We start from the raw sequence: 26,988 nt of genomic DNA, 5'->3' as shown, positions 1-26,988 counted from the left end.
GCCTGGTTCCAAAAATAGACCTCTCTTTTGTTCTAACCCCCCTTTCTTGCCCGAAATCCAGTCTATTTAAAGACTAGGGCTGGCCATTTTTTATTCAAACATTTCACTTTTAGCCTGTTTTATTCCCTCCTCATGTGCATTTCTACCTTTTTATCATTGAACCCATGCTGTTCCTGATTTCCCACCAGTAAAATCACTAAGCCAACTCAAGTAGTACCCTTTTTCACTAGTTAATTCAAAAAATCTGTCAGTCTTTTAACTGGCCATTTCTATTTTAAAATTAAACCCCATGCTCTTTCTGATTTCCAGCCACTAAAGGCACTTAACAACATTATCACTCCCACTATTGATCCCTATTTTATTCATTAGCTTATTGGTATATTAGCATTAAACTGACAGACCATTAAAACTTGAACAATTTGCAGGTTTCTAACATCCCAACTAATTGACGACATTTATCCAATTGACTATATGAATTACAACATACAAGTCAATAGCTAATGATTAGAATCGAACAGTATACATAGGTGATTCAAGTTGTACTGACAAAACAAAGAATTACCCTGGAAACTAATTAATCGATCAAACTCATTCCAATCGATTATATAGTTTAAACAAATACACTTATCAATGAACAGACGAAAATTTCGACCAAATAAAAGGTCTGATTTGGAGAAGAAAAAGAACAAAGCAAAGAAATTGGAAATAAAATCATTCTAAACAACAAACGAACAACAGAACAAACAAACAAAAATAGATTAAACGGAAAGGGAGAAAGAATACCTCAAGTAACTAGGTGAACTAGGTCCGAACTTAGACTCGACCTTTTTGAGGTCGAATGGACCTTAATCAAGTGTTCTCAACGGAGAACACTTCGACTAAGGTCTATTAGACCCTCAAACCTCTGCTAATTTGGACAAATTCCTGGTTTTTGGATTTCTAGGGTTCTTGGGGCTCAGATTAGGGGTTCGAGCTTTTCTGGTTCGATTCGAACCAAGCCAGGCTTGGTTTGGTCACGAGGGAGGTCAGGGGAGTAACTGGTGTGCATTTGGGATTGGTTAGTATAAGTTAAGGTTTGGCTCGAATCTTCAGATGAAGATTCGAGATGATGTAGGTTGATTCAAACCAAACAGTTTGCAGATTCGTGTCCAGGGGGTCGAGGTGCACTAGGGGTGTTAATTTGGTGGTCACCGGCATCGTTGCCGCCGGGTTTATGGTGAGGGGATGGAAGGGCGGCGCTAAGGTTTGTAAGGGGGAGTTCGTCTCTGAGTTCAGAGAGACGAGAATGAGAGAGGGGGGTCTGGCTTAGGGGGGCATGGGGTAAGGGATTGGGGTTATATAGTTAGGGGGAGATCTGATCTGGGCCGTTAGATCATTCAGGATCAATGGCCTGGATTGATCAACTTAATGGAAACGACGCCGTATGGGTTAAGTGAGACCGATGGGTCTCTGGGTAAGACGGGTTGGGTTAAGGCGTGGGTATAGAGACGTGATCTTGGCCGTTGATCAATCTGAGATCAACGGCCCAGATCAAGTATGATCAAAACGACGCCGTTTGGACATCTCTGAGATTGGCTGATCTGGACCGGGCAAAAAACAGTGCTTTGGGCCTGATTTTGGGTCCAATTTAAATGTCCCGATTTCGATTTGTCCAATTTTAACTCATTTCTTTTCTTCTTTTAATTCCTTTTCTAAATACTAATCTACCAAAAATCCTAAAGTAAGTTGTAAAACTACAATTATATTAAAAAGACATTAATTGACTCATACAAGATCAAACATTAATTAAACAAAATCACACCATTAAACAATAAAATGACAAAATTACCAAAAATAATATTTTTGTGATTTTCATTCATTTAAAAACCAAATACGATTTAATTAATTCCTAATAGTAGAATAAGATCCTAAATTTACACGCAACATATTATTTTTTATTTTTAATTAATAAAAATAAACAATCACAAACAAAAACTACAAATAACTATCCAAAAATGTCACGCAAATTCTCAAAATTATACACAAAGAAATTTTTTTTTTTTTTCGATTTCTTTTGGAGTAATTGTCGTGGAAGCAAAATCACGTGCTCACAGCTGCCCCTCTTTGTTCGAAAGCACGAAGGGTTTTCGTGCAAAGATAAAGTGAGCGGATACGAGCGATTTTTGTCCGTTCGAGTACTCCGTGCGAAGCATCCTTTGAAAGATTTGACCGAACCTCTGCTTCAAAGGTTTCCTACATATCCTGGGCTAAACAGGAATCATGTCAATGTAGTTCGGGAAGTTTTGGTAGTTGGGACTACCAGGAGCTGTGGTTTTACTGTTACCGATGTTGCTGCTGCCGCTACTGCTTGCTGACCTCCTTATTAGACCAAAAAGGGAAAAACGAAGCTAAGCTAGCTATGCCTATCAACTATGATTTACAAGATTCCTATCTATAATTCTCTTGAAACTTGGTCTTGAGTCTTAGCTGATTTTGCTATAGACTTCGATCTGAATCTTGATGCTCGCAAGTTGTAGGCGCTTGTTTATTTCTGCAGCATTGAGTAAGACAGGATTGGCGGAGCTTGTGACTTCAATCAGATTTCGAACAATTCGCACCTTTGTTTGCTCCAATATTTGAGCTTATCTTCTTTTCTTTATTCTAGATTGAGACTCACTCCATAGGTCATCTTGATCCCCGTGCCTCGAGGTCAAACCTGCTCAAGCATCAAAACAAACAAACGAACGAAATTTTTCTGCAGTTTCACTAGGAAAATTTCGTGAGTTAATTGCTATAAATACAGAATTGATGAGGGGATTGGAAACCTCAAGTCTAAAAAGTGCAACTCAGGGATTGGAGCCCTAATGTTTGTAAAAGGCAAAACGCTCAACTCAGGGATTGGAGCCCTAATATTGGCTAAAAAGGGAAAACCGCTCAACTCTGGGATTGGATCCCTAATGTCGGCTAAAGAAAAATCGCTCAACTCAGAGATTGGAGCCCTAATGTCGGCTAAAGGAAACTTGCTCAACTCAGGGATTGGAGCCCTAATGTCGGCTAAAGGAAACTCGCTCAACTCAGGGATTAGAGCCCTAATGTCGGCTAAAAGAAAATTGCTCAACTCAGGTATTGGAGCCCTAATGTCGGCTAAAGAAAACTTGCTCAACTCAGGGATTGGAGCCCTAATGTCGGCTAACGGAAACTCGCTCAACTCAGGGATTGGAGCCCTAATGCCGTCTAAAAGAAAATTGCTCAACTCAGGGATTGGAGCCCTAATGTCGGCTAAAGGAAACTTGCTCAACTCAGGTATTGGAGCCCTAATGTTGGCTAAAGGAAACTCGCTCAACTCAGGGATTGGAGCCCTAATGTCGGCTAAAAGAAAATTGCTCAACTCAGGGATTGGAGCCATAATGTCGGCTAAAGGAAACTTGCTCAACTCAGGGATTGGAGACCTAATATTGGTAAAGGCGACTAGGGAATGGAGGCCCTATGTCTAAAATCTCAACTTAGGGATTGGATCCCTAATGTTGGCAAAATGTGACTAGGGAATGGAGGCCCTATGTCTAAAATCTCAACTTAGGGATTGGAGCCCTAATGTTGGCAAAGGTGACTAGGGAATGGAAGCCCTATGTCTAAAATCTCAACTTAGGGATTGGAGCCCTAATATTGGTAAAGGCGACTAGGGAATGGAGGCCATATGTCTAAAATCTCAACTTAGGGATTGGAGCCCTAATGTTGGCAAAAGGCGACTAGGGAATGGAGGCACTATGTCTAAAAGCTCAACTTAGGGATTGGAGCCCTAATGTTGGCAAAGGTGACTAAGGAATGGATGCCCTATGTTTAAAATCGTAACTTAGGGATTGGAGCCCTAATATTGGTAAAGGCGACTAGGGAATGGAGGACCTATGTCTAAAATCTCAACTTAGGGATTGGAGCCCTAATGTTGGCAAAAGGCGACTAGGGAATGGAGGCCCTATGTCTAAAATCTCAACTTAGGGATTGGAGCCCTAATGTTGGCAAAGGTGACTAGGGAATGGAGGCCCTATGTCTAAAATCTCAACTTAGGGATTGGAGCCCTAATGTTGGTAAAGGCAACTAGGGAATGGAGGCCCTATGTCTAAAATCTCAACTTAGGGATTGGAGCCCTAATGTTGGCAAAAGGCGACTAGGGAATGGAGGCCCTATGTCTAAAATCTCAACTTAGGGATTGGAGCCCTAATGTTGGCAAAGGTGACTAGGGAATGGAGGCCCTATGTCTAAAATCTCAACTTAGGGATTGGAGCCCTAATATTGGTAAAGGCGACTAGGGAATGGAGACCTTATGTCTAAAATCTCAACTTAGGGATTGAAGCCCTAATATTGGTAAAGGCAACTAGGGAATGGAGGCCCTATGTCTAAAATCTCAACTTAGGGATTGAAGCCCTAATATTGGTAAAGGCGACTAGGGAATGGAGGCCCTATGTCTAAAATCTCAACTCAGGGATTGGAGCCCTAATGTTGGCAAAGGTGACTAGGGAATGGAGGCCCTATGTCTAAAATCTCAACTCAGGAATTGGAGCCCTAATGTAATTTTAAAAATAAGTTGATATTGGGGATTCTACACTAACCCCTTTTTTGGAATTTTCTTCTTATTTCTCTTTTCGTTTTTTTTAATTATTTTTTGTTCAGTAAAAATGCAGGAAAGAATTTGGAGGAAACTTCCCTTTTGGGTTGATTCCTTGCTGCAAAGCTGTTTCTTGCACTTGTGCATTTCTTTTCCCTCTTGGTTGCACCTGCTTCTTGCACGGTTGCTTTGGATTGCACCTGTTTCAATTTTCCAAACAAAGAACAATTGTCAGTTTGAGAAACGGTGGTTGGTTCGGTGGCCTTGATCATTCCAATTGCTTGGTCCCGACCTCATTTCTGTTGAGAAGCTTCGCCATTGATTGGCTTCAAAGGCGACCCCCTTTCAAACTGATAAGACTCAGATTTCAAGATTTCATTATGACTCGCCATTTTGTTCTCATTCCGCTTTCCAGACCTTTGCCTTTGACTTTCTTCTCTCTTTTTTAATGCCTTTACTTTGGAGGTAATCAAACATCATGATCAGTCGGGATTGGACTGACGCACCACTGAGGTTGGGTATTTTCTTCACCTCTTGCCAGACGGAGCTCTGTGAAACCGATCCTGCCACCTTTTATTTCTAACACATTTTGGAATTTAGGGTTAAGCCGAAAGGGATTAAAGAAAAGGTAAACAAAGAGCGGAAAAAATGATTTTAAAAGAGAAGCGTCCCTTTCGGGGGAAAAGAAGGACTTATGTGAGGTGCATGTTGGCTTCAAACTGATATGACATGCTTTTTGAACTGGATGCCCGAACCTTACGAACTTGCATTTCCTCATGAACCAAAATGGATCTATGTTTCCCAACCAGGGAACCTTGTCAGAACTTCTGTGATGAAATCATCTTTTCGGCCGACAGCGCCCTTTGCGGGTTTTCGCTAGTCGACCTCTCTCATTTCTCTTCTCACCATCGCCCGATAGTACCTTTTGCGGGTTTTCACTAAACGGACTCTCTCATTCTTGGTTTCTCTACTCTCGTCGCCTCGTGGTGCCCGAAGGTTTTCACCGACAAGACTCTCTCATTTTATTTCTCTCAATTTTAGAATGCATCACCTTCCAACCCTGATATTTCTTGGTTTCCCCCGTCTTTGGCAATTGATCTGAAGGACTTGTACTTGGTTTTTTGGTAAAAAGAAATGTGGATGAAATTGCAACTTCGGAACCATTTGGTGTGCCCGTGGTTGAACCATTATAACATCTGCCCCAGTTTCAACTTCAGGGAAAATTGGATTTTGTTTTGGTGTGACTGAACCCCAGAGAGAGGCTACCTACGTATCCTTTTGGAATCAAGTCAGACGTAGTTCAGGAGAATCATTTGTGTGTTTTTTTTTGGTTTCCACGGTGCTTTTGGAGTCCAAAGAGGGTAGCCAAAGAAATGTAACCGGCTCAAAGGGTTTGTAGAAAGAGTTGATAGTGTTTGGGTAGCGGGAATAAAAGCCTTTATCATCTCAAATGTGCCAACACATCACCGAAGTAAACTCAGACATAGTACCTTTTGACTGCATCCGCGTTCACAGCTGTTTCAGGATCATTTCTTTCAATATCACCCAGATATAACGCTCCTCTTGGAAATATCTTCCTGATGATGTACGGACCTTTCCAATTAGGAGAAAATTTTCCTTTCGCTTCTTGGTGATGTGGGGGAATGCGCCTTAATACCAGTTGACCTACTTCAAAATTCCTGGGTCGCACTTTCTTATTGTAAGCACGGGCCATTCTTTGTTGGTACAACTGCCCGTGACAGACTGCAGCCATTCGTTTTTCGTCAATCAAGGTCAACTGCTCCAATCGAGTCTTAACCCACTCGCTATCTTCAATCTCTGCTTCGACAATGGCCCGGAGCGAAGGAATTTCTACCTCTGCCGGTATCATAGCCTCGGTCCCATAAACCAACAAGTATGGGGTTGCGCCTACTGATGTGCGCACTGTAGTGCGATATCCCAGCAAGGCAAAAGGTAACTGTTCATGCCACTGTCTGGAACTCTGGATTGTCTTTCTCAAAATCTTCTTGATGTTTTTGTTTGCCGCTTCAATAGCGCCATTGGCTTTGGGCCGATAAGGAGTGGAGTTCCTATGCATTATTTTGAACTGTTCGCATACGTCCTCCATCAAGTGACTATTCAGGTTTGCCGCATTATTTGTGATGATAGTTGCAGGAATACCAAAACGACATATAAAATTTGAATGTACAAAATCCACCACGGCTCTCTTAGTGACTGATTTGAGAGTGACAGCTTCGACCCATTTTGTGAAGTAATCAATAGCGACCAATATGAATCTGTGTCCATTTGAGGCTTTTGGCTCGATTGGCCCAATGACGTCCATGCCCCAAGCAACAAATGGCCAAGGTGCAGACATGGGATGCAGTTCTGTGGGAGGTGCATGAATCAAATCACCGTGCACCTGACACTGATGACACTTTCGAACGAAACTAAAACAGTCCTTTTCCATGGTCATCCAGTAATAACCCGCTCGAAGGATTTTCTTTGCTAAAACATACCCGTTCATGTGGGGCCCGCATACTCCCGCATGTACCTCATGCATGATTCTTCCAGCCTCTTCTGCGTCAACACATCTCAACAAATTGAGATCCGGAGTTCTTTTATACAATACCTCGCCGCTCAAAAAGAATCCACTCGCATGCCGCCTAATAGTTCTCTTTTGATCTCCAGTAGCATGTTCAGGGTATTCTTGTATTTTCAAGAACCTCTTAACATCATGGTACCATGGCTGGGTACTTGGTCCCGCCTCGATTACATTACAGTAACCGTGTTTTTCCCTGATTTGGATTTCCAAGGGATCGATGTGGGCATTGCCTGGATACGGTAACATTGAAGCTAAGGTGGCAAGTGCATCGGCTAGTTCATTGTGACACCGCGGGATATAACTGAACTCTATTGATTTGAATCGCTTGCTGAGATCCTCCACGTGCTGTCGGTAAGGAATAAGCTTGACATCTCGAGTTTCCCATTCACCCTGGGCTTGTCGGATAATCAGATCAGAATCCCCCAAAATCAACAAATCTTCAACATCTTGATCGATCGCCATATTCATGCCCATGATGCAGGCTTCATATTCAGCTGTATTGTTCGTGCAAAAGAAACGAAGTCTAGCTGCAGCTGGATAGTGTTGACCAGTGGGTGAGATCAAGATTGCCCCAATTCCTACACCTTTGGCATTTACAGCCCCATCAAAGAACATCTTCCAAGCATGAGCATCTTCCGAGACTACTCCTACGGTATTTATCTCTTCATCTGGAAAATAAGTATTCAATGGTTGGTACTCATCATCAATCGGGTTCTCAGCCAAATGATCTGCTAACGCCTGGGCTTTCATTGCCTTGCGAGTGACATAGACTATGTCGAATTCAGTAAGCAAGATTTGCCACTTTGCTAATCTCCCAGTAGGCATCGGTTTCTGGAATATGTACTTCAAAGGATCCAACCTGGTTATGAGATAAGTAGTATGAGCTTGGAGATAATGTCTCAATTTGTGAGTGACCCACGTCAAAGCACAACACGTTCTTTTCAACAAAGTGTACTTGACCTAATAAACAGTGAACTTCTTGCTTAAGTAATAGATTGCTTGCTCTTTCTTTCCAGTTATGTCATGTTGTCCGAGGACACAACCGAAAGAATTTTCCAAGACCGTCAGATACAAGAACAGGGGTCTCTCTGGCTCTGGCGGGACCAAAATTGGAGGATTTGAAAGATATTCTTTGATCTTGTCAAAAGCCTCTTGACACTCAGCCGTCCATTTGATTGCTGCATCCTTCCTCAATAGCTTGAATATGGGCTCACATGTGCTAGTCAGTTGGGTAATGAATCGACTGATATAGTTTAACCTGCCCAATAGACTCATCACGTCTTTCTTCGTTCTTGGAGGAGGTATATCTCGGATAGACTTTATCTTTGTTGGATCTAACTCGATACCTCTCCTGCTTACTATGAAACCTAGAAGCTTGCCCGATGGGACTCCGAAGGCGCATTTAGCCGAATTCAGCTTCAGGTCGTACTTTCTCAGCCTCTCAAAAAATTTCCTCAAGTCTCGAACATGATCGTCCTGAGTCCTGGACTTGACTATCACGTTGTCTACATACACTTCTATCTCTTGATGCATCATATCATGAAAAATGACAGTCATGGCTCTCATGTAAGTTGCCCCGGCATTCTTTAAACCGAACGGCATAACCCGATAATAGTAAGTACCCCAAGGTATAGTGAAGGCGGTTTTCTCGGCATCTTCTTCATCCATCAACACCTGATGATATCCAGAGTAACAATCTACGAAAGACTGTATCTCATGTTTGACACAGTTATCAACAAGGATGTGGATGTTGGGCAATGGGAAATTGTCTTTAGGACTTGCCCTATTCAAATCTCGATAATCCACACACACCCGAGTTTTCCCATCTTTTTTCGGTACAGGAACTACATTTGCCCACCACGTAGTATACTGGACTACCCGAATTACTCCTGTTTTCAACTGCTTTGTGATTTCTTCTTTGATCTTATCACTGATATCAGTCTTGAACTTCCTCTGCTTCTGTTGAACTGGAGGACAATCAGGGTAAATTGGCAATTTATGCACCACTAGATCAAAACCTAATCCTGGCATGTCATCGTATGACCAAGCAAACACATCTTTAAATTCAAAGAGTAGTTGAATTATTGCATCTCGCATTTTCTCATCTGTGTGAATGCTTTTTTTGGTTTCTCGGATTTCTTCAGGAGTTCCCAAATTAACCGGTTCGGTGTCATTCAAATTCGGCTTAGGTTTATTCTCAAAGTGTTCAAATTCTTAATTTATTTCCCTAAAAGCCTCTTCTTCGTCATATTCTGGTTCTTGGTTCATTATTTCACAATTAGACGGCTCGTTTGGATCTGGGCGTGAAGTCCGCAAGCATGTCATATTATTTAAAGCCGCATTATTATAACTGAAAGGAAAAGATAAAAGAAAAATAGCAAAATCAGAAAGAATAAAGAAAAAATGATGAAATACTGATTTTATTCCTTGGAATTGGGAAGATAACAGGGTTTATATTTCAGGAAATTAAAACAGGAAAATAAAGAAAAAACATCCAAGTTACACCCTGGGATAACTCATGATGCAGGAAAGGTGGCAGGACAAGTCTACCCGGACTCCTGCCTGACTGGGAACAGTGTAGCCTCCCAATTTTGAAGCTTAGCATTTGGCCCCATGTATAGCACCTCAGCGGTGCTTGTTCCTTCTCCCAGCTGAACCATGTGGGTTTTTTAAAGCATTTCTCTCATCACCCCATATATTTCCTCAATCTTTTAGGCCGTAAAGGCCTCATCATCTTCTTCTTCAGTGTACTTTGGTCTGACGAAAGTTTCGTACAAATGTGGCAATGGTTGAGGCAACTTCCATCCCTCATTTTTTCTCTTCTTTGCCAAATCTTCATCTTTTGGAGTGGGGTGGAAGCCTATCCCAAAGAGTTTCTTAGTGGAAGGCAAGGTGATAGGTTCAGTTATTCCTTGCAACGATTTTCCAAGTCCTTCTCCCGGTTTGAAACCCCGACGGATCATTTCTTTAGCAACCATGATGAAGTGTTGGACAAGAAAGGTTGGGGGCAAGGGCTCCCTTCTTCATACTGCTCCGCCAGCACAACTTCAAAAGCCTGATAAACTGCGTGCTCACTCCCTTCTCTTGCTTCAAGATATGGTATGGATGGGTCCCGATAAATAGACTGTTCGTCTTCTCCGTGGACAACAATTTCCCGATCTTCATATTCAAACTTCACCATTTGGTGGAGAGTGGAGGGTACAGCCCCTGCAACATGAATCCAAGGTCTTCTGAGGAGAAAGTTGTAAGATGTGTCCATATCCAGTACCTGGAAAGTTACTTCGAACTCCACCGGCCCGATAGTCAATATCAGGTATATTTCTCCGAGGGTGTCCCTCTTGATGCCATCAAAAGCTGTTACACAGACATTATTGGGGCGAATCCTTCCGGTCCCAATTTCGATTCTTTGCAACGTGGAGAGCGGACAAATGTCAACACCCGAACCCCCATCCAACATTACTCGCTTGACGTAGTAGTCTTCACACTTGACTGTCAGATGTAAAGCCTTGTTGTGAGCTGCTCCCTCCGGAGGCAAATCGTTCTTGCTAAAAGAAACTTGATTAACCGCAAAGAACCTTTCCGTCATTCTTTCAAGTTGTTCAACTGAAGTCTCAGCCAGTACATACGCTTCATTCAAGGTTTTGAGCAGGATCTTCTGATGTTTGGCGGACCTCATTAGCAAAGATAACATAGACACTTGTTCAGGGTATTTGCACAACTGATCCACCACTTCATAGTCAGGCATATTCATCTTCTGGAAGAAAGCCTCTGCCTCTTCAGTGGTTACGGGCTTCTTGGGTGGGAAGCGCTTCCGTGTGGCATTGTTCACTTCTTGAATGTCTGAATATTTTCCAGCAGAAATATTTTCTGGAAGTTCCCCCGTGATTTCTTTACCTTTGTATGTAACCAATGTTTGTTGTAATTCCATGGTACTGTAGACGGGTCTGTCATTGGCTTCTGTGGCACGCGTCCGATAACCACTAGCTCATTCAGCCGAGGCGGTTTAATCGTCCCCCGGACCACATAGGCCCCTTTCGACACGTACATCGGTATTCCCCTTTTCATTTTGAATCTCTGTGGCTTCTCTGATCGACCTCGTGGAATATAGAGAACCTCATTCTTCGAAGGCACCATCGTCTCTGTCTTTGTCTCAGCCTTCTTTTCGAGCTCAACCTTGACAGTATTAGTCTTCTTTTCCCCTTTCTATTGCTTCAAGGCTATTTTAGGCTTTCTCTCTGCATCGACAATGGCGATTATAGCTTTCAGGGCAGGATCAAACTCCTTGTCCTCACAGATCATCCCAATCAACGACCCATTATTGTGAGTGGGCAACGGATTGTTGGTCACATTTGGGACCTCCTCATCCCTTAATACTATCTTTCCCTGTTCTATTAAGTTCTCTACCGCCCTTTTTAAAGTCTAACAATCATTGGTATCATGCCCTTCTGCTCCCGAATGATAAGCACACCTGACACCGGCTTTGTAAGCAGGTGATGCTGGATTTTGCCTTGTCTAAGGGACTGGTTGCAGGAAACCCATCGGGACCAGTTTTGGGAATATGGTAGAATACAGTTCACCAATAGGTGTGAAAGTTTGTCTTCTGGGTGGTTCTTGAGGACGGAAGTTATTCTGGGGTAGTTGTGGATTATAGTGGTTTCGGTAAGGAGGCTGATTTCTGGGAGGTAGAGCTTGATTTCTGTTGGCTTATTGTTGTGGCCGGACATAAGGCTGAGTATTCATGACCGAGTATGGCTGAGGAGTATAGGCCAAATCTTGGTGAGGGTAATAATGCTGCGGGGTGCTCTATGAGAAAAGGGATCTGGGAGTATAGTTTCTCTTTGTACCCGACGCTGCCATGAATGTTTCTTCCCTTTTCTTTCCCTTTGCTATTCCTCCAGACCCACCCTGAATGGCTTGCGAGGTAGCTCTGATAGCAGATTGGCTTAGAATTTGACCCGTTTTTAGCCCATTTTCTACCATCTCCCCGATCTTAATCGCTTCTACGAAAGGTTTTCCTATGGCCGACATCATGTTTTGGAAGTAATCTGATTCTTGAGCCTGGAGGAAAGTAGTGACCATTTCTATTTCATCCATGGGAGGTTTTACCCTTGATGCTTGCTCGCGCCATTTAATAGCGTATTCTCTGAAGCTTTTTGAGGGTTTCTTCTTCAAGTTTGGCAAAGAATTCCTATCTGGTGCGATGTCAATATTATATTGAAACTGCCTTACAAAATCTTTGGCAAGATCGTCCCAAATGTGCCATCGAGATATGTCCTGATCCATATACCACTCTGAGGCTATGCCCACCAAGCTTTCTCCGAAGTATGCCATCAACAATTCTTCTTTGCCGCCAGCCCCACGCAATTGGTTGCAATACTTTTTGAGGTGAGCAATGGGATCGCCATGCCCATCATATTTCTCAAACTTCGGTGTTTTGAACCCTACGGGCAGGTGCACGTGAGGGAACATGCATAGATCAGTATAGGAGAGACACTCTTCTGTCCGCTTAAACCTTACATATTTTTTAAGCTCTGCTCGAGGCTCCTCATTCTTCTCGCCATTTCATCTTGTTCAGGAGCTTTGGGATTTCGGTCTTTCCTAGGTGTAAGCTCGTATTGAGGTTGCTGAGGGTGAGCGCTGGTGGTAAACCGAGTTGGTTCCAGCGAGAAGGATGGTGCTTGAAATGTGAAGGAAGATGAATCAAAGTTAGGCCGGGGTATAGCGGGTTGTGCCGCAATTGGACAAGGCAGTGCAGTGAATATGTTTGTAGCCACATCTATCATTGACACCCGGGGATAAGAATCGGAGGGTGATCTAGCGGAGTGGGCTGAAATGGTAGGATACCCGAATGGGGTAGTTGGATAACTTATGGGGGCGTTGGAAGTCCCACTTGTCCTAGAGAACAGCTCGGGGAATCCAGGGATTACACTCGGCGGCTCTTTTCCATTGTTCCAGTCATCCAACATTTCCAACATGCGAAGCCGCAAGATTCAGTTTTCTTCAGCAGTTGCTGATTCGGAAGTTGGGATGGCCGAGATTGAACTCTCTTCGGAAATAGGAATCGTCGGCAAAGGAATTTATGAAGACATCTCTACACTTCCCTTCGATCTCGTGAAGTAAGTGTGAATACTTCCTCTCGACTTAGTGACGGGCAGCTGAACACTTCTTTTCGACCTCGTAAAGTATGAATGTGAGGCCAGACCTCCACAAAACCAAACCACCTTTCTAAAAACCTGGACTTAGCAGCAAGCAAACGGTTAGTTTGAAACAAATAACAGACAGGTAATCTCACATTGGGGTGTGATGCACCTATACAGTTAAGTGAATTTCTACATGTTTGCGTCGATGGCATACGTCATTCCGGCTTCTCTTTATGCTCACCTTTATTTATATTTTTTTATTATTATTATTTTGGTTTTACAACCTTTCTTCTTATTTAAGGTTCCAGTCGAATCTTACGAAGATTGCCTACGTATCACGGCCCCGCGTGAATCAGAACAAGCGTAGTTCGGGACAAACAAATGCAAACATAAAGAAACACATTTTTTTTTTATTTTTTTATTACTAAACATTCTATTATAAACTAAACATTTTTTGAAAAAGGGAGAATAACAGACTTGAAATAAATACAAACTCAAAAACTACTGATACACCCTGATGCAAAAAGACAAACAAAAGATGCCAAGACGGAAAATACCGACTCGACCTATAAATACATTAAAGTTTTAAAAATTGGCGCCCGCGGGGCATCATTCGGCCTCGCCGTGGGCTTAGGTGCGAGGTCCCTTTCAAGTTGTTCCAGCTCATACATGGTTCGCTTGACATAAATCATCACTGCCGAGATGAAGGTAGTGTTGGTCATATCTTCGCACCGTAGACACCTCCTAATGATGGAATGGGCGATGGTCTTAATCTTATCCCTGGTTTGCCCCTTTTCTATGAGTAGGCGCTCTATTTGATCATTACGGGCTTTCAAAACCCGAGAATCCTGGAGATGTTGATTCTGCCACTGCTGAATTTCTACTTCCATCTGGGCCAGTAAATCATAGCAATGTCTATTTTCAGCTTCAAAGGTTCGGGCTTGCTTAGCCGCTTTGTACTCAAGAGTGACCACCTTTCTCTTCAAATTGGCAATGGTTTGCTCGTGATCCCTTTTCAACTGCTGCAGGTACCGATTGCGCTCCTCTGTTCTTTTTGCCAAGTGTGCCTTGAGTCCTGCTATGGTATTCTCAAAATTTTCCAACTCACTCCGGCACTCACTAATTTCCATTTTTAAAACTTTTATCAGTCGCTCATCCGACCGGCTCCTTTGTTGGTTATCGGCGGCTATCCTTATTTGCTGGATTTGGGCCCTAAGCGCCTCGTTTTCCTGGGCCAACCTGTTCTTTTCTCCCAGAACAGTTGCAACTTGCACATTGTTCTCAAATTTTAGACCTTCAATTTGTTGTTTCAACTTGGTGATTTCAGCCCGATAGCCTTTTTCTTTTACTACCCAATCCCATTTCTCCTGTGATGACTCGACAAAATTCAGGATATGGGGTCTTTTAGCCGACCTTTTATGCTCAAGTTCTCTTTTGTACCACACAAGGTACCCTGGTTCTACTTCACCTTTGGCCCGATCCTCTACGCAAGTATCTGCTTTTAAACATTGGCATTCATTCCAGATCTGGCGGACTTTGCTTCAGAAAATTGTCCGTCAGGGCTAATCTCAATTGCTTGAGCACTAAGATCTTCCTCGTGTGGCACTATCTGGCATCTCCCGAGTTGTCTCAAAACTCGATAGGGCGCGTAAGGCTGAATGCTCTTAAGTCCCATCAATAGAAAGTGGGTCCTAGCGGCCGGCATATATATGACATCATCAACAAACAACCATCCCAGTGTCCACTGTATTTGGCTAGTTGTGAGGGTTCGAAAGAATGACATCCATGCCATAACTCCCTCGGGTAGACTGACCTCCTTGATTCTCGGGTAAAACTCTTCTATGCAAGTCTTCTTCGAGGAACCATAACTCAAAAGCTCGGAACAGTGGCAGAGATGTTCAGTCATCCATATTTGTAGCAGCAAATTACACCCCTCGAAAAAATTCCCTCTGGCTTTGCAGGCTGTGAGAGCTCGAAAGATATCAGATACTACCATAGGCGCGAAAGTGCTTTCATTTTGAGTGAGCAAAGTACTGACGACCCCGGATATTTTCAGATCAATGTTTCCGTCTTTCCTTGGAAACACCAAAAGGCCCAAAAATGTAATCATGAAAGCCACTCATCTATGCTCATCCCACTTCTGACGGTTACCTTTGCTGCATAACTTGTTACCCGGATTGTTGAATCCTCCTACATGACCATATCTGTCGTATATGAAGCACGGATTATAGAAACCTGCAGCCAAATCTGGGTTATGGACCGTCTTGGGTATCTTTAATGAATCTAGAAACCGATGCACAGTGACAGCTCTTGGGGCAACCAGGTATTTTTGCCTTAATTGAACTTCAGCATTTCCGATGTACCCGGCTATTTCCTCCAAAGTCGGGGTGAATTCAAAATTGGAGAAGTGGAAGACATTGTGTGCCGGGTCCCAGTAGGTGACCAAAGCTCTTATGATATCTCCCCGAGGCTAGATTTCCAATAAACCCGTGAGACCTTTTAGATATTTCTTGACCTCATCTTGCCCTTCACCACCTAGATCATCCCACCATAGCCGCAACTTGACAGGGACTTTAGTCATTATCGAAAAGTGTTCATTTTGCATTGTGCTCATCCTGCACATTTATTAAGGTGATTTAAGCAAAAATTATTTGACTCAAAAATGATTTGACTATATTTTAGAAAGAAAGATCCGATTTCCCGAACACGGCCTTTCAGCACTTCGGGGATGAAGATTTTAAGACTATGAGGGTCAACCGATCAAAACTCTAAAGGATGATCGAAAGTGGCCGTTTATGCAAAGTCAATCTTCCGCCGTCCCTTTCGGGAATATTCGGCTACATTTGACAAAAGCGGCATCACCCGACTCATTTATGATGAAATTAAAATTCTGACATTTTGGCTATTTCTGAAAAAGGGGAGGTTGGACCCGATGAGGGTTGCCTACTCACACCTTGTGAGAATCAAACCGGCGTAGTTCGGGCCGATAAAACAAACTTTTTTTTTTGAAAACAAGACTCTGTTTTTTCAAATTCTCAAAAATTCGGCAGAGTTCCGACACTGCTAGTTTTTCAAAGCGGGTGATTTAACTTTTTTTTAACCCTCGTACTTCTGTCTCTCTTTTCATAAAATATTCAAAAGCCGGTCAGCATGCAAGTCCGAAGCAAATAAATGCACAAGTAGAAGCAAGTAAGATGCATCAGGATGGTCTTTTGTCATTTTGGTACACCTGTCCTAGACAGACCCAACCCCTATGTTGAGCCTCCAAAGTCAAATGCACGTGATGCAAACAAACGTTCCTATTAGGAATCCGACATGAATCTGAGTTATTCTAGGTTCATAACCTGGGTATTTGTTCTAGACTGTGCACCCGAGCGGACAACTCGAGTCGAGGAGGGGGCTACGTACCGGGGACCCGCGGGATCGTCCGACTTTGTAACTGGTCTGGCCTCTTTCTTATTTCAGGTATTGACACTGACAGAATAGGGAGTCTCGACCAGCGAGCTCCTCCCCGGAGGTAAGAAGAGAAGGGTTTCAGCACAGTTTATATACAGTTCAGATAGTATCAAAGCGGAAAAAGCAGCATTTAGCACCTTAGGCCCAAACATATAAAAATCAGATAATAAACAAAGCCAAATATAACAATTCATTTAAGCTCGAATTCTAAACCCTGAACCAGAGATTCTGGCTTCGTTTCCCCAGCAGAGTCGTCAAAGCTGTCACACCTCCTTTTTGCACGCCTACCCCGAAGGATAAATGCGTGAGGGAGTTTTTCCAATTTAAGTGACAATATTCAAAATGAGATTATTTATTTAATTCAGAGTCTCCACTTGGGAAAGGTTTGGCTTTTGGTGTCCCAAGTCACCGGTTTATCTTGAATCCCAATTCGAGGAAAATATTCGACTTTCCAAATAAAGTCTGCGAACCAGAAATTCTAAGTAAGGAATTCTGTTGACCCGAGGGAAGGTGTTAGGCACCCCCGAATCCCGTGATTCTAGCACGGTCGCTTAAATTGTTGTAATGGCTAAATATCTGATTTTTATACATGTTATGACCTGTGTGCTTTTATTAAGTTTAAACCGCTTTTATTATTATTTTTTAATAGAATTGCAGCGTCGTGAAAACGTATCTCGAACCTCGTCACAATCAATGTACCCGTGGTCATAGACACGTTTCGACTCTGTTGAGATTTGGATTTGGGTTGCACAAATGCACACCCATACTTAGGGAAGTGATTTTATTAAAGACGCGCCCTAAGCGATTGGCGTATCGTTATTTTGGGCAAGGCCGTGAAACTTTGCTAAATGGCCCGTCCCGGAGTCTAACCAACTTTACAAACACGTATAGAGGGCCCCGCAGCTTGTGCATTTTTTTGGCGAGGCTCGTCTCATTTGTTATTTTGTTTCAAAAGAATTGCAATGTCATGGAAACGCATTTCGAACCACGTCACAATCGATGTACCCGTGATTGGTCGACGTATTTCGACTTCGTTGGGATTTGGATTTGGGTTACATAAATGCACACCAATATTTAAGAAGGTAAGATTAATTAAGGGGCGTCCTAAAGAGACTAACATATTGTTATTTTAGGAAAAGGCCGTGAAAATTCGCTAAACGGCCAACTCCGAAGTCCAACCAATTATTGTATACGTTTATTGAGGGCCCCGCGATTTGTAATTTATTTGGCGAGGCTCATCTCATCTTTATTTAAGGCCAAATCCTAAAAGACTATGATTTTCTGTTTATTCTTGTCTCAAAATAAAGAAAAGGCCTGAACTAACTAGCATGCTCAGGTATCATCATTTCAATTAATATGTCAAGGGCAAATAAGCCCTCAAATCATTGGGCCTTAACTGGATTTCCATCCAAAAGGGACTGCGCCAGCTTATAGTCGACATATTTATTCACAAAAATAAGCTTGTATGTGCATAACCAGGCTAAACTTTGGTATTTACATGAGCATGTACACATGGAGATTTGGTGTTTCTGATTGTATAAAATTAGCCCATCCTTTTACGTTTCTTTGCAGCGAAGATTGGGACAAACAAAAGTAATCTACGTGTGATTTTTACCTTTTAAAAAAACCTACAATTTATGTAAATGGGTTCAGTATCAGACTATGAAGCCTGGAATCAATACAGTTTCTCGTTAATTCACAGAATTAAAGTTAAGGTCTCATTCAATGTTTATGCTTGATCAGACGTTAGTTCAACTAAAGTTTACACAATCAGAGCCAACCATACTGAATCTGTTATCATTACATATTACACTACATCAATAATGTCCCAAAGGTCCCAAAACAGTCTAACAAAAGTCCAAATTAGACAGTCAGGGTTTGTTTGCACATGAATTGGAATCGAATTATATTAGACTCTAGTATCTATTTAGCTATTACTACATAACAATCCAAACAAACACATTTCAGGAATCAAATATGCGAGCATCTCTCATTTCATCTTCACTTCAAAGTTACATCAAAAACCTTAATTTGAGTGTGTACCTGGATGTTGAAACACAAGAAGAAGAAGAAGAAGATCAGCAACAACAATATGGCAACAGTAACACAACAAATAACAACAACAACAACAACAGTATCAACCAAGCAGAATAAATCCCAGTGAACGAAACAGAAATAAATCAATGAAACAGTACCAATATCCAACCAAAACAGACTCGGGAGACTCAGTTGAGACCCGGAAATACCAATGTTAATCATAGGCAGAAATAGGAGAAGCCGAAACAATAGTGGAACAATAGTTTCTGATTTTCGAACAATCAAAGAAAGAAGCTTGAAGCTTCAATGGAACAATATCAGTTAGTGCTGATTTCAAATAGTGAAAGAAAACAGAATTTTCCCAGCTTCAATGGAACAACAGAAGTTTTTCTTTTGCCCTTTTTTTTGCTTATTGTCTATCTAGGATTGAAGTCAAGAAATGAGCTGCCTGGTTCCAAAAATAGACCTCTCTTTTGTTCTAACCCCCCTTTCTTGCCCGAAATCCAGTCTGTTTAAAGACTAGAGCTGGCCATTTTTTATTCAAACATTTCACTTTTAGCCTATTTTATTCCCTCCTCATGTGCATTTCTACCTTTTTATCATTGAACCCATGCTGTTCCTAATTTCCCACCAGTAAAATCACTAAGCCAACTCAAATAGTACCCTTTTTCACTAGTTAATTCAAAAAATCTGTCAGTCTTTTAACTGGCCATTTCTATTTTAAAATTAAACCCCATGCTCTTTCTGATTTCCAGCCACTAAAGGCACTTAACAACATTATCACTCCCACTATTGATCCCTATTTTATTCATTAGCTTAGTGGTATATTAGCATTAAACTGACAGACCATTAAAACTTGAACAATTTGCAGGTTTCTAACATCCCAACTAATTGACGACATTTATCCAATCGACTATATGAATTACAACATACAAGTCAATAGCTAATGATCAGAATCGAACAGTATACATAGGTGATTCAAGTTGTACTGACAAAACAAAGAATTACCCTGGAAACTAATTAATCGATCAAACTCATTCCAATCGATTATATAGTTTAAACAAATACACTTATCAATGAACAGACGAAAATTTCGACCAAATAAAAGGTCTGATTTGGAGAAGAAAAAGAACAAAGCAAAGAAATTGGAAATAAAATCATTCTAAACAACAAACGAACAACAGAACAAACAAACAAAAATAGATCAAACGGAAAGGGAGAAAGAATACCTCAAGTAACTAGGTGAACCAGGTCCGAACTCAGACTCGACCTTTTTGAGGTCGAATGGACCTTAATCAAGTGTTCTCAACGGAGAACACTTCGACTAAGGTTTATTAGACCCTCAAACCTTTGCTAATTTGGACAAATTCCTAGTTTTTGGATTTATAGGATTCTTGGGGCTCAGATTAGGGGTTCGAGCTTTTCTGGTTCGATTCGAACCAAACCAGGCTTGGTTTGGTCACGAGGGAGGTCAGGGGAGTAACTGGTGTGCATTTGGGATCGGTTAGTATAAGTTGAGGTTTGGCTCGAATCTTCAGATGAAGATTCGAGACGATGTAGGTTGATTCGAACCAAACGGTTTGCAGATTCGTGTCCAAGGGGTCGAGGTGCACTAGGGGTGTTAATTTGGTGGTCACCGGCATCGTTGCCGCCGGGTTTATGGTGAGGGGATGGAAGGGCGGCGCTAGGGTTTGTAAGGGGGAGTTCGTCTCTGAGTTCAGAGAGACGAGAATGAGAGAGGGGGGGGTCTGGCTTAGGGGGGCATGGGGTAAGGGATTGGGGTTATATAGTTAGGGGGAAATTTGATCTGGGCCGTTAGATCATTCAATATCAATGGCCTGGATTGATCAACTTAATGGAAACGACGTCGTATGGGTTAAGTGAGACCGGTGGGTCTCTGGGTGAGACGGGTCGAGTTAAGGCGTGGGTATGGAGACGTGATCTTGGCCATTGATCAATCTGAGATCAACGGCCCAGATCAAGTATGATCAAAACGACGCCGTTTGGACGTCTCTGAGATTGGCTGATCTGGACCGGGCAAAAAACAGTGCTTTGGGCCTGATTTTGGGTCCAATTTAAATGGCCCGATTCCGATTTGTCCAATTTTAACTCATTTCTTTTCTTCTTTTAATTCCTTTTCTAAATACTAATCTACCAAAAATCCTAAAATAAGTTGTAAAACTACAATTATATTAAAAAGACATTAATTGACTCACACAAGATCAAACATTAATTAAACAAAATCACACCATTAAACAATAAAATGACAAAATTACCAAAAATAATATTTTTGTGATTTTCATTCATTTAAAAACCAAATACGATTTAATTAATTCCTAATAGTAGAATAAGATCCTAAATTTACACGCAACATATTATTTTGTATTTTTAATTAATAAAAATAAACAATCACAGATAAAAACTACAAATAACTATCCAAAAATGCCACACAAATTCTCAAAATTATACACAAAGACAATTTGTTTTATTTTTCGATTTCTTTTGGAGTAATTGTCGTGGAAGCAAAATCACGTGCTCACAAGTAACAGATTAACAATCCCATATTTATCTCTTTTCTCCTATTTATGTGTGGAAATACCAGTATATGTTTACAACAAAAGGATATGTCACTGGTTGATACTATTAACGATTACTCAAAGTTTCTTGATGACTTTGTTGTTGGTGGAAAATGTTCTATAAATATACACTAATATTTGAACAACTTAGATTCGTATTTTCTTATATAAATTGAATAGCCCAAAAAACAATTTGAAAAAATCTAACCGAAAAGGAAAAAACCCAATCAAGCCAAATTTATTTTGGTTCGAGTTGGACGTCATATTTTCAAAACCGAAGAAAATAATGCAAAAACAAACTGAAAGTCAAATGCGCTTCCATCACACGTCTCTATAGTAGCCACCATTTATAGTAACAGTTCAATGTAACTGACAAGTTTTCTTTAGAATCGAATTTTTATGTTATATTTTATCTTTCTATACCAACATTTTGACCGATAACAACATTATTCATCATTATAATAGTATATTCCTTGTAAAATTACCTCTACAAAAAAGTCATATATTTATTATTACGTATATAATAACCGAAAAATAATCGATAACTTAAAAAACTCTTGTTAACTTGGAACCGGAGAAATAAAAAATGTCTTGTATTAGCTTTATAAAAACTTTAATTAGTTGAATACGAATATCATTTGATATTTTAAAATTAAATAATTTTATTATTTTTTATAACATAAAAATTTTGAAAAAATGAGTTTCTTGAGTATTTCTGTTCTTGTTTTTGACAACAATATAAAATGGCCGAAAAGCACAAAGATACACGCGGCCGAGTCAGACCTCATCCCAAATGGATAAAAGCGGGAACCCCAACCACCTAATAACCACTCCCCCAGGCGTTTCTCCACACACTCACACACACACACAAATGGCGCTTTCTTCAGTGAAGCCATTCTCCTCCATCTTCTCAAATTCAAATCCACCATTATTCACATCTGCTAAAACCCAGCAAAGTTTGAAGAAAAACAACATAGACCTATACCTATCAAGAAGAGATTTGATGAATGTTGGACTTTGTGTAATGCCACTGGTCTTATCCCCTCCTCCTCCGCCTTCCATTGCTCGAGAAGTTGCAGTTGGTTCTTACCTGCCTCCTTCTCCTACTGATACTTCTTTTGTTCTCTTCAAAGCCACTCCAAAAGACACTCCTGCTCTTCGTGCCGGTATTATGTAGACTCTTCAAATTTTATTTTATTTTTTTGGTAATTTCGTATTGTCTTAATTTGTCCTCAACTATGTGTTTGGACTAACGGTACCACTTTCTTTCTGAATTTTGGGCAAGAATTGTCACTCCAGGGTCAGGAAAAGGTTCATAGTTTTGATTAATCTTTTTACTACTCCCTCTGTCCCAGTTTATGTGATGTAAGTCTGTTCGAGAAGGAATGATACATTTCTATATTTACAAACAATTTAACCATTTTACTCATGATTTATAGCAACGCAAACATTTATGTGGTTTGAGATGCAAGCTCATAAATATATGTTAGTATCACTTTATCCTAAGAAACTTGTATTTGTAAAACTATTGGCTTTTTATATCCATATTTATCTAAGGCAAATTTGCTCAATACAGAAGCAAAGTATTTGGCTATTTCTATTGTGGATGAACTACCTCTATCCTCTAAAATGCTCAATTTCAGCATGTTCAAGTTCAGCACTTCAGCATATACAGGACTTGTATTTCAGCTGTTGTTTTTAATAGTTTTGCACCTGAAGATATAAGCAAAGCATTTTGAAGTAATTTGTGACATATCGCCTGCTATTTTGCTCGAAGCTTCTGCAAGCAATATCCTGATAACAAGCTCATTAATCTTTAAGAATATTGATTGTATTAGAACTAGAAGCTTAGGCAGAGTTAAGTGGATCCGGAAGACAAGTTTCTAATTCTTTGATAGACTTTAGGTGCCTAGTTACCCGTATTCTGGAACTTGCCTAAGTTAAAGCCCAAGCCTAAAATGATTTAATACTCGTATCTAAAATACAAGTCACAAGATCCATTGAGAAAATAGAGTGTAGTCAGAAAGAAAAATTAATCTCTACTTGGTTTAGGATTCAGATCTAAAACAGGCAAGCAACATATGTTTGCGAGAACTTGTGTAAAACCTAAACTATGACAATGGATTGACACTGTGGAGCTATGATATAATGCATTATCTAGTATAATGCATGATCTAGTATAATACATTATTTGGTCAAAAGGATCCCAGTCCATGTAACCTTGCATTTTGTTGCTGCTCAAATTATTGTCTTAAAGTATTCTGCCATATGATGTTTTTGTAGTTTTTTGGACAAATAAATGGTGTTGGCAGTAACGTTGTATCTCTTTTGTGGTGCGGACCGCGCCCTTGCTGAGAAATGAGCAATTTCAGATATGATAGTGCAATCAGAGTGTTTTCTATATTAGCATTTCATTTCGTATCTGCGTGTGGCCTATGCCAATTTCTTTATTATTACATCATTTCTAGTACTTTTTTCTTTCTTCTGTTTAGTTTATCTCATTTCTTCTTGATATGCTTATGAAGCTTATTATTTACCTAAAATTGTCCTTTTCTTTTTCTACATTTATTTCTTGTAGATGCTTATGATGCTTTATATTTAGTTGGTTGCAGGAAATGTGCAGCCTTACACGTTTATTCTTCCTCCAACCTGGAAACAAACTCGTGTAGCTAACATATTATCTGGAAATTATTGCCAACCCAAATGTGCAGAGCCGTGGGTGGAGGTGAAGTTTGAAGATGAAAAACAGGGTAAAGTTCAAGTGGTGGCTTCTCCTTTGATCCGTCTCACAAACAAACCTAATGCAACTATTGAAGACATTGGGACCCCTGAGAAAGTCATTGCTTCTCTTGGTCCTTTTGTCACAGGAAACACATTGGATCCAGATGAACTCCTTGAGACTTCTATAGAGAAACGTGGTGATCTAACGGTGACAGTCCTTTTCTTTTCTCAACCATTTATCATATTGAAAAAGTAATCTTTTCCCCCTTATCTTCCTCCCTTATTTCCAGCACATAAGAGGACTGACATGGCACGCGACCTTGTCTCTGATAGTTTAGTCAAAGCTATTACCGAAAAATGGAAGGAAATGAGTCCTTACTAAGGTGCTTAGAATTTAGATGGTACTTCAAAATCTCAGCGGTTAAAATGGCATGAAGAAAATTATCCACAGATTGTATCTGCTGCCCCGACAATAAGCAACAGCCTGATTTAGCAAATGTTTTCTTTATAGCTTGTATTGTTATTACTTGCTATCAATGCTTCTTTCATCTTTTCTTTGAGGGTATGTCGGAAACAACCTCTTTGCCCTCTGCCCTTCCAGGGTAGAGGTAAGGCTGCATACATCCTCCCCTCCCCAAACCCCACTTGTGGAAATCCACTGGGGGATTGTTGTTGGTTGTTTTTGTAGAGCATATATGTATTTCCTAAAAAGAAAATCAAAATCTAGGCCCAAGATAATGATTTCTCTGTGTGTTCTTAACCATGTGATTTTATGGGGAACATGATTGTTAGATCTGCCAAAAAAGTATGGTACTCGAGACTCCTATTTGTTTTGGGCAAAATATAAAATTGGCCGGTCAGCCAAAACTAATTGCATTCTCTAACCAAAAAGTATATAAATGTATATTATATGTATATAATACACATATATACAAAAAATATATATATTGCCGGCTATTATTTTTGGGAGTGGCTAAAAATATACATTTTTCATTCTATTTTCTAAGTATTCCATAGATTAATGTATTTCTATGCATTTGGTCTTCCTGTTATCTGCAACAGTTGCTGTTTAAACCTCCTGATGAAGAGAATACTTGTGTCTTTTGTGCTTGCAGTATTACAAGTACGTTCTTGAAACTCCATATGCCCTTACTGGATCGCACAACCTAGCAAAGGCAACGGCTAAGGGAAATACTGTCGTCCTCTTTGTGGTCAGTGCCAATGACAAACAGTGGTCTTCATCACAGAAAACTCTAGAGGCTATTCTTGATTCCTTTGAAGTGTAGTTCATTCTCCTCTTGTCTTAATCTAGATGAACTGTCTTCAATTTCACTGTGTTTCCATACATACAGTGCCATGGGGTGAATGGCTTGAAAATGATTTTTGTAATGCAATAAACAAGAATTGTTTCTATTGAACCCAGATTATATCCTTCTTTTTACTGTATCCTCCCCCCCCCCCCAATTGTTCTACCAAAGTTGCTTTACAAAGTGTGGACAACTTCCGTGCCAAAATTCTTGAGTGAAAGTAAGTTTGAGATGTGAGTAGAGGCCCAGAAATTACAGAAGTTACCTCTAAAATACTCTATTTTGGTCAAAGTTTTCTTCTCAGGATGATATGTAAACAAGACATCTTCCCACCACTGAAACAAGATCTCTCCATCTTGGAAAACTTTCAAGACTTGTATCATTTGGTAGCAAATCCAATTCCATTCTGGGGTTATGTTTATGACAATTTCTTTGCTCCAAGAACTTGTCACTCCATATTCCTTCATCACCCATACATCAAGATGACTTTCTGCGTTATTGTCACATATGCAAAGATGATTTCCCAATACTCCAAGATTTAGAAGATTAGGGCAGTTTTCTTTGCTAAATCCAGGAGCAGTGGAAAAGGTGTGAGATGACTCATCCTGCATATCAATGAAACATATTGACTCATTTCCATCAACATCTCCAACCAACCAATGAAGCTTTCCATTCAAATATACCCCAAAATAACGACATCCAAAACATAGCTTGACATTGCCTATACTTCTCCAAGATCCTGTCCCAAGAGTGTACACTTGAACTTCCGACGTGTAATATGATCTTTTTTCAGGATCACGAGTTTCTACTTGATAAATTCTTACCACTTTGTATTCCATTCTCACTGGATCTAACCCAAAGCCATAAGTGACTAAATTTGGGTACTTTCTGAGACCTTTAACCTCAGGAAGAGTGATATACTCTCGAGTAGTTGGATTGAAAATATAAACATCGTCAAGACCACTGTCACAGTGCATATGAAATAGGCAAACAAAACCATGGATTGAGCCAACTAAAGAGAAACCAGCATCTGGAAAGTTGGGTTTCATGTCGAGGTCAAGATTTGGTTCATAAATGAGATTATGATAATGAGGTGTATCATCAAAATTTATAAACTTGAAAACACTTGTTGAGGGAAGTTCACTCCAGGAACTCTGAGAAAAGTAGATAAAGAGATTATCAGGGGATTTTGAGAGATGAAGTTTGGAAAATTCAGGGAGTGAAATTAGGTTTAACCAAGACTTGCAAACACTCCTGCAAATGAAAACTGTTTTTGGTGATAGGTTTGAGAGAATATTTTCCAAGATTGAGAGTGGTAGATTCAGAATGGTTGTTGTTTGATCACTCATTTTCCTCTCTTCTCTTGTGCAGATATTGCTATTGTTGAATATGTTGTTTATTGGATTTGCATGGTTTTTTGGTGTATATACAGGGCATTGGTCATGCGTGTTGGACAAGTTCTACGCTTGAATAGTATTCTTTGACCCTATCATGTAGAATAATAGTCCAACCTGCAGTTTCCACGCAATCTACAAGTTCTTCTCACATGAAAAGTAAGTACTACTTATCCAAACCTAATTTAGGCACC

General features: G+C 40.5%; 2 protein-coding genes across 2 annotated transcripts; one reads left to right on the top strand and one right to left on the bottom strand.

The window, feature by feature from the left end:
- Positions 1–22,148: 22,148 nt before the first annotated feature.
- Positions 22,149–25,534, top strand: LOC104243452 (psbP domain-containing protein 6, chloroplastic). Its single transcript, XM_009798640.2, has 3 exons — positions 22,149–22,538; positions 23,985–24,301; positions 25,209–25,534. The coding sequence occupies exons 1-3, from the start codon at positions 22,166–22,168 to the stop codon at positions 25,377–25,379; spliced, it is 861 nt and encodes a 286-aa protein (XP_009796942.1). The 5' UTR covers positions 22,149–22,165; the 3' UTR covers positions 25,380–25,534.
- Positions 25,535–25,576: 42 nt separating this feature from the next.
- LOC104243453 (F-box protein CPR1-like) lies at positions 25,577–26,749 on the bottom strand. The gene has a single exon (XM_009798641.2). The coding sequence runs from the start codon at positions 26,747–26,749 to the stop codon at positions 25,577–25,579; it is 1,173 nt and encodes a 390-aa protein (XP_009796943.1).
- Between the last annotated feature and the right edge of the window lie 239 nt (positions 26,750–26,988).

This window comes from Nicotiana sylvestris, chromosome 6 (assembly GCF_000393655.2).
Source record: "Nicotiana sylvestris chromosome 6, ASM39365v2, whole genome shotgun sequence".
Taxonomy (NCBI): Eukaryota; Viridiplantae; Streptophyta; class Magnoliopsida; order Solanales; family Solanaceae; genus Nicotiana; species Nicotiana sylvestris.
The sequence above is the reverse complement of the archived record's forward strand: the minus strand, read 5'-3'. Positions and strand labels throughout refer to the sequence as shown.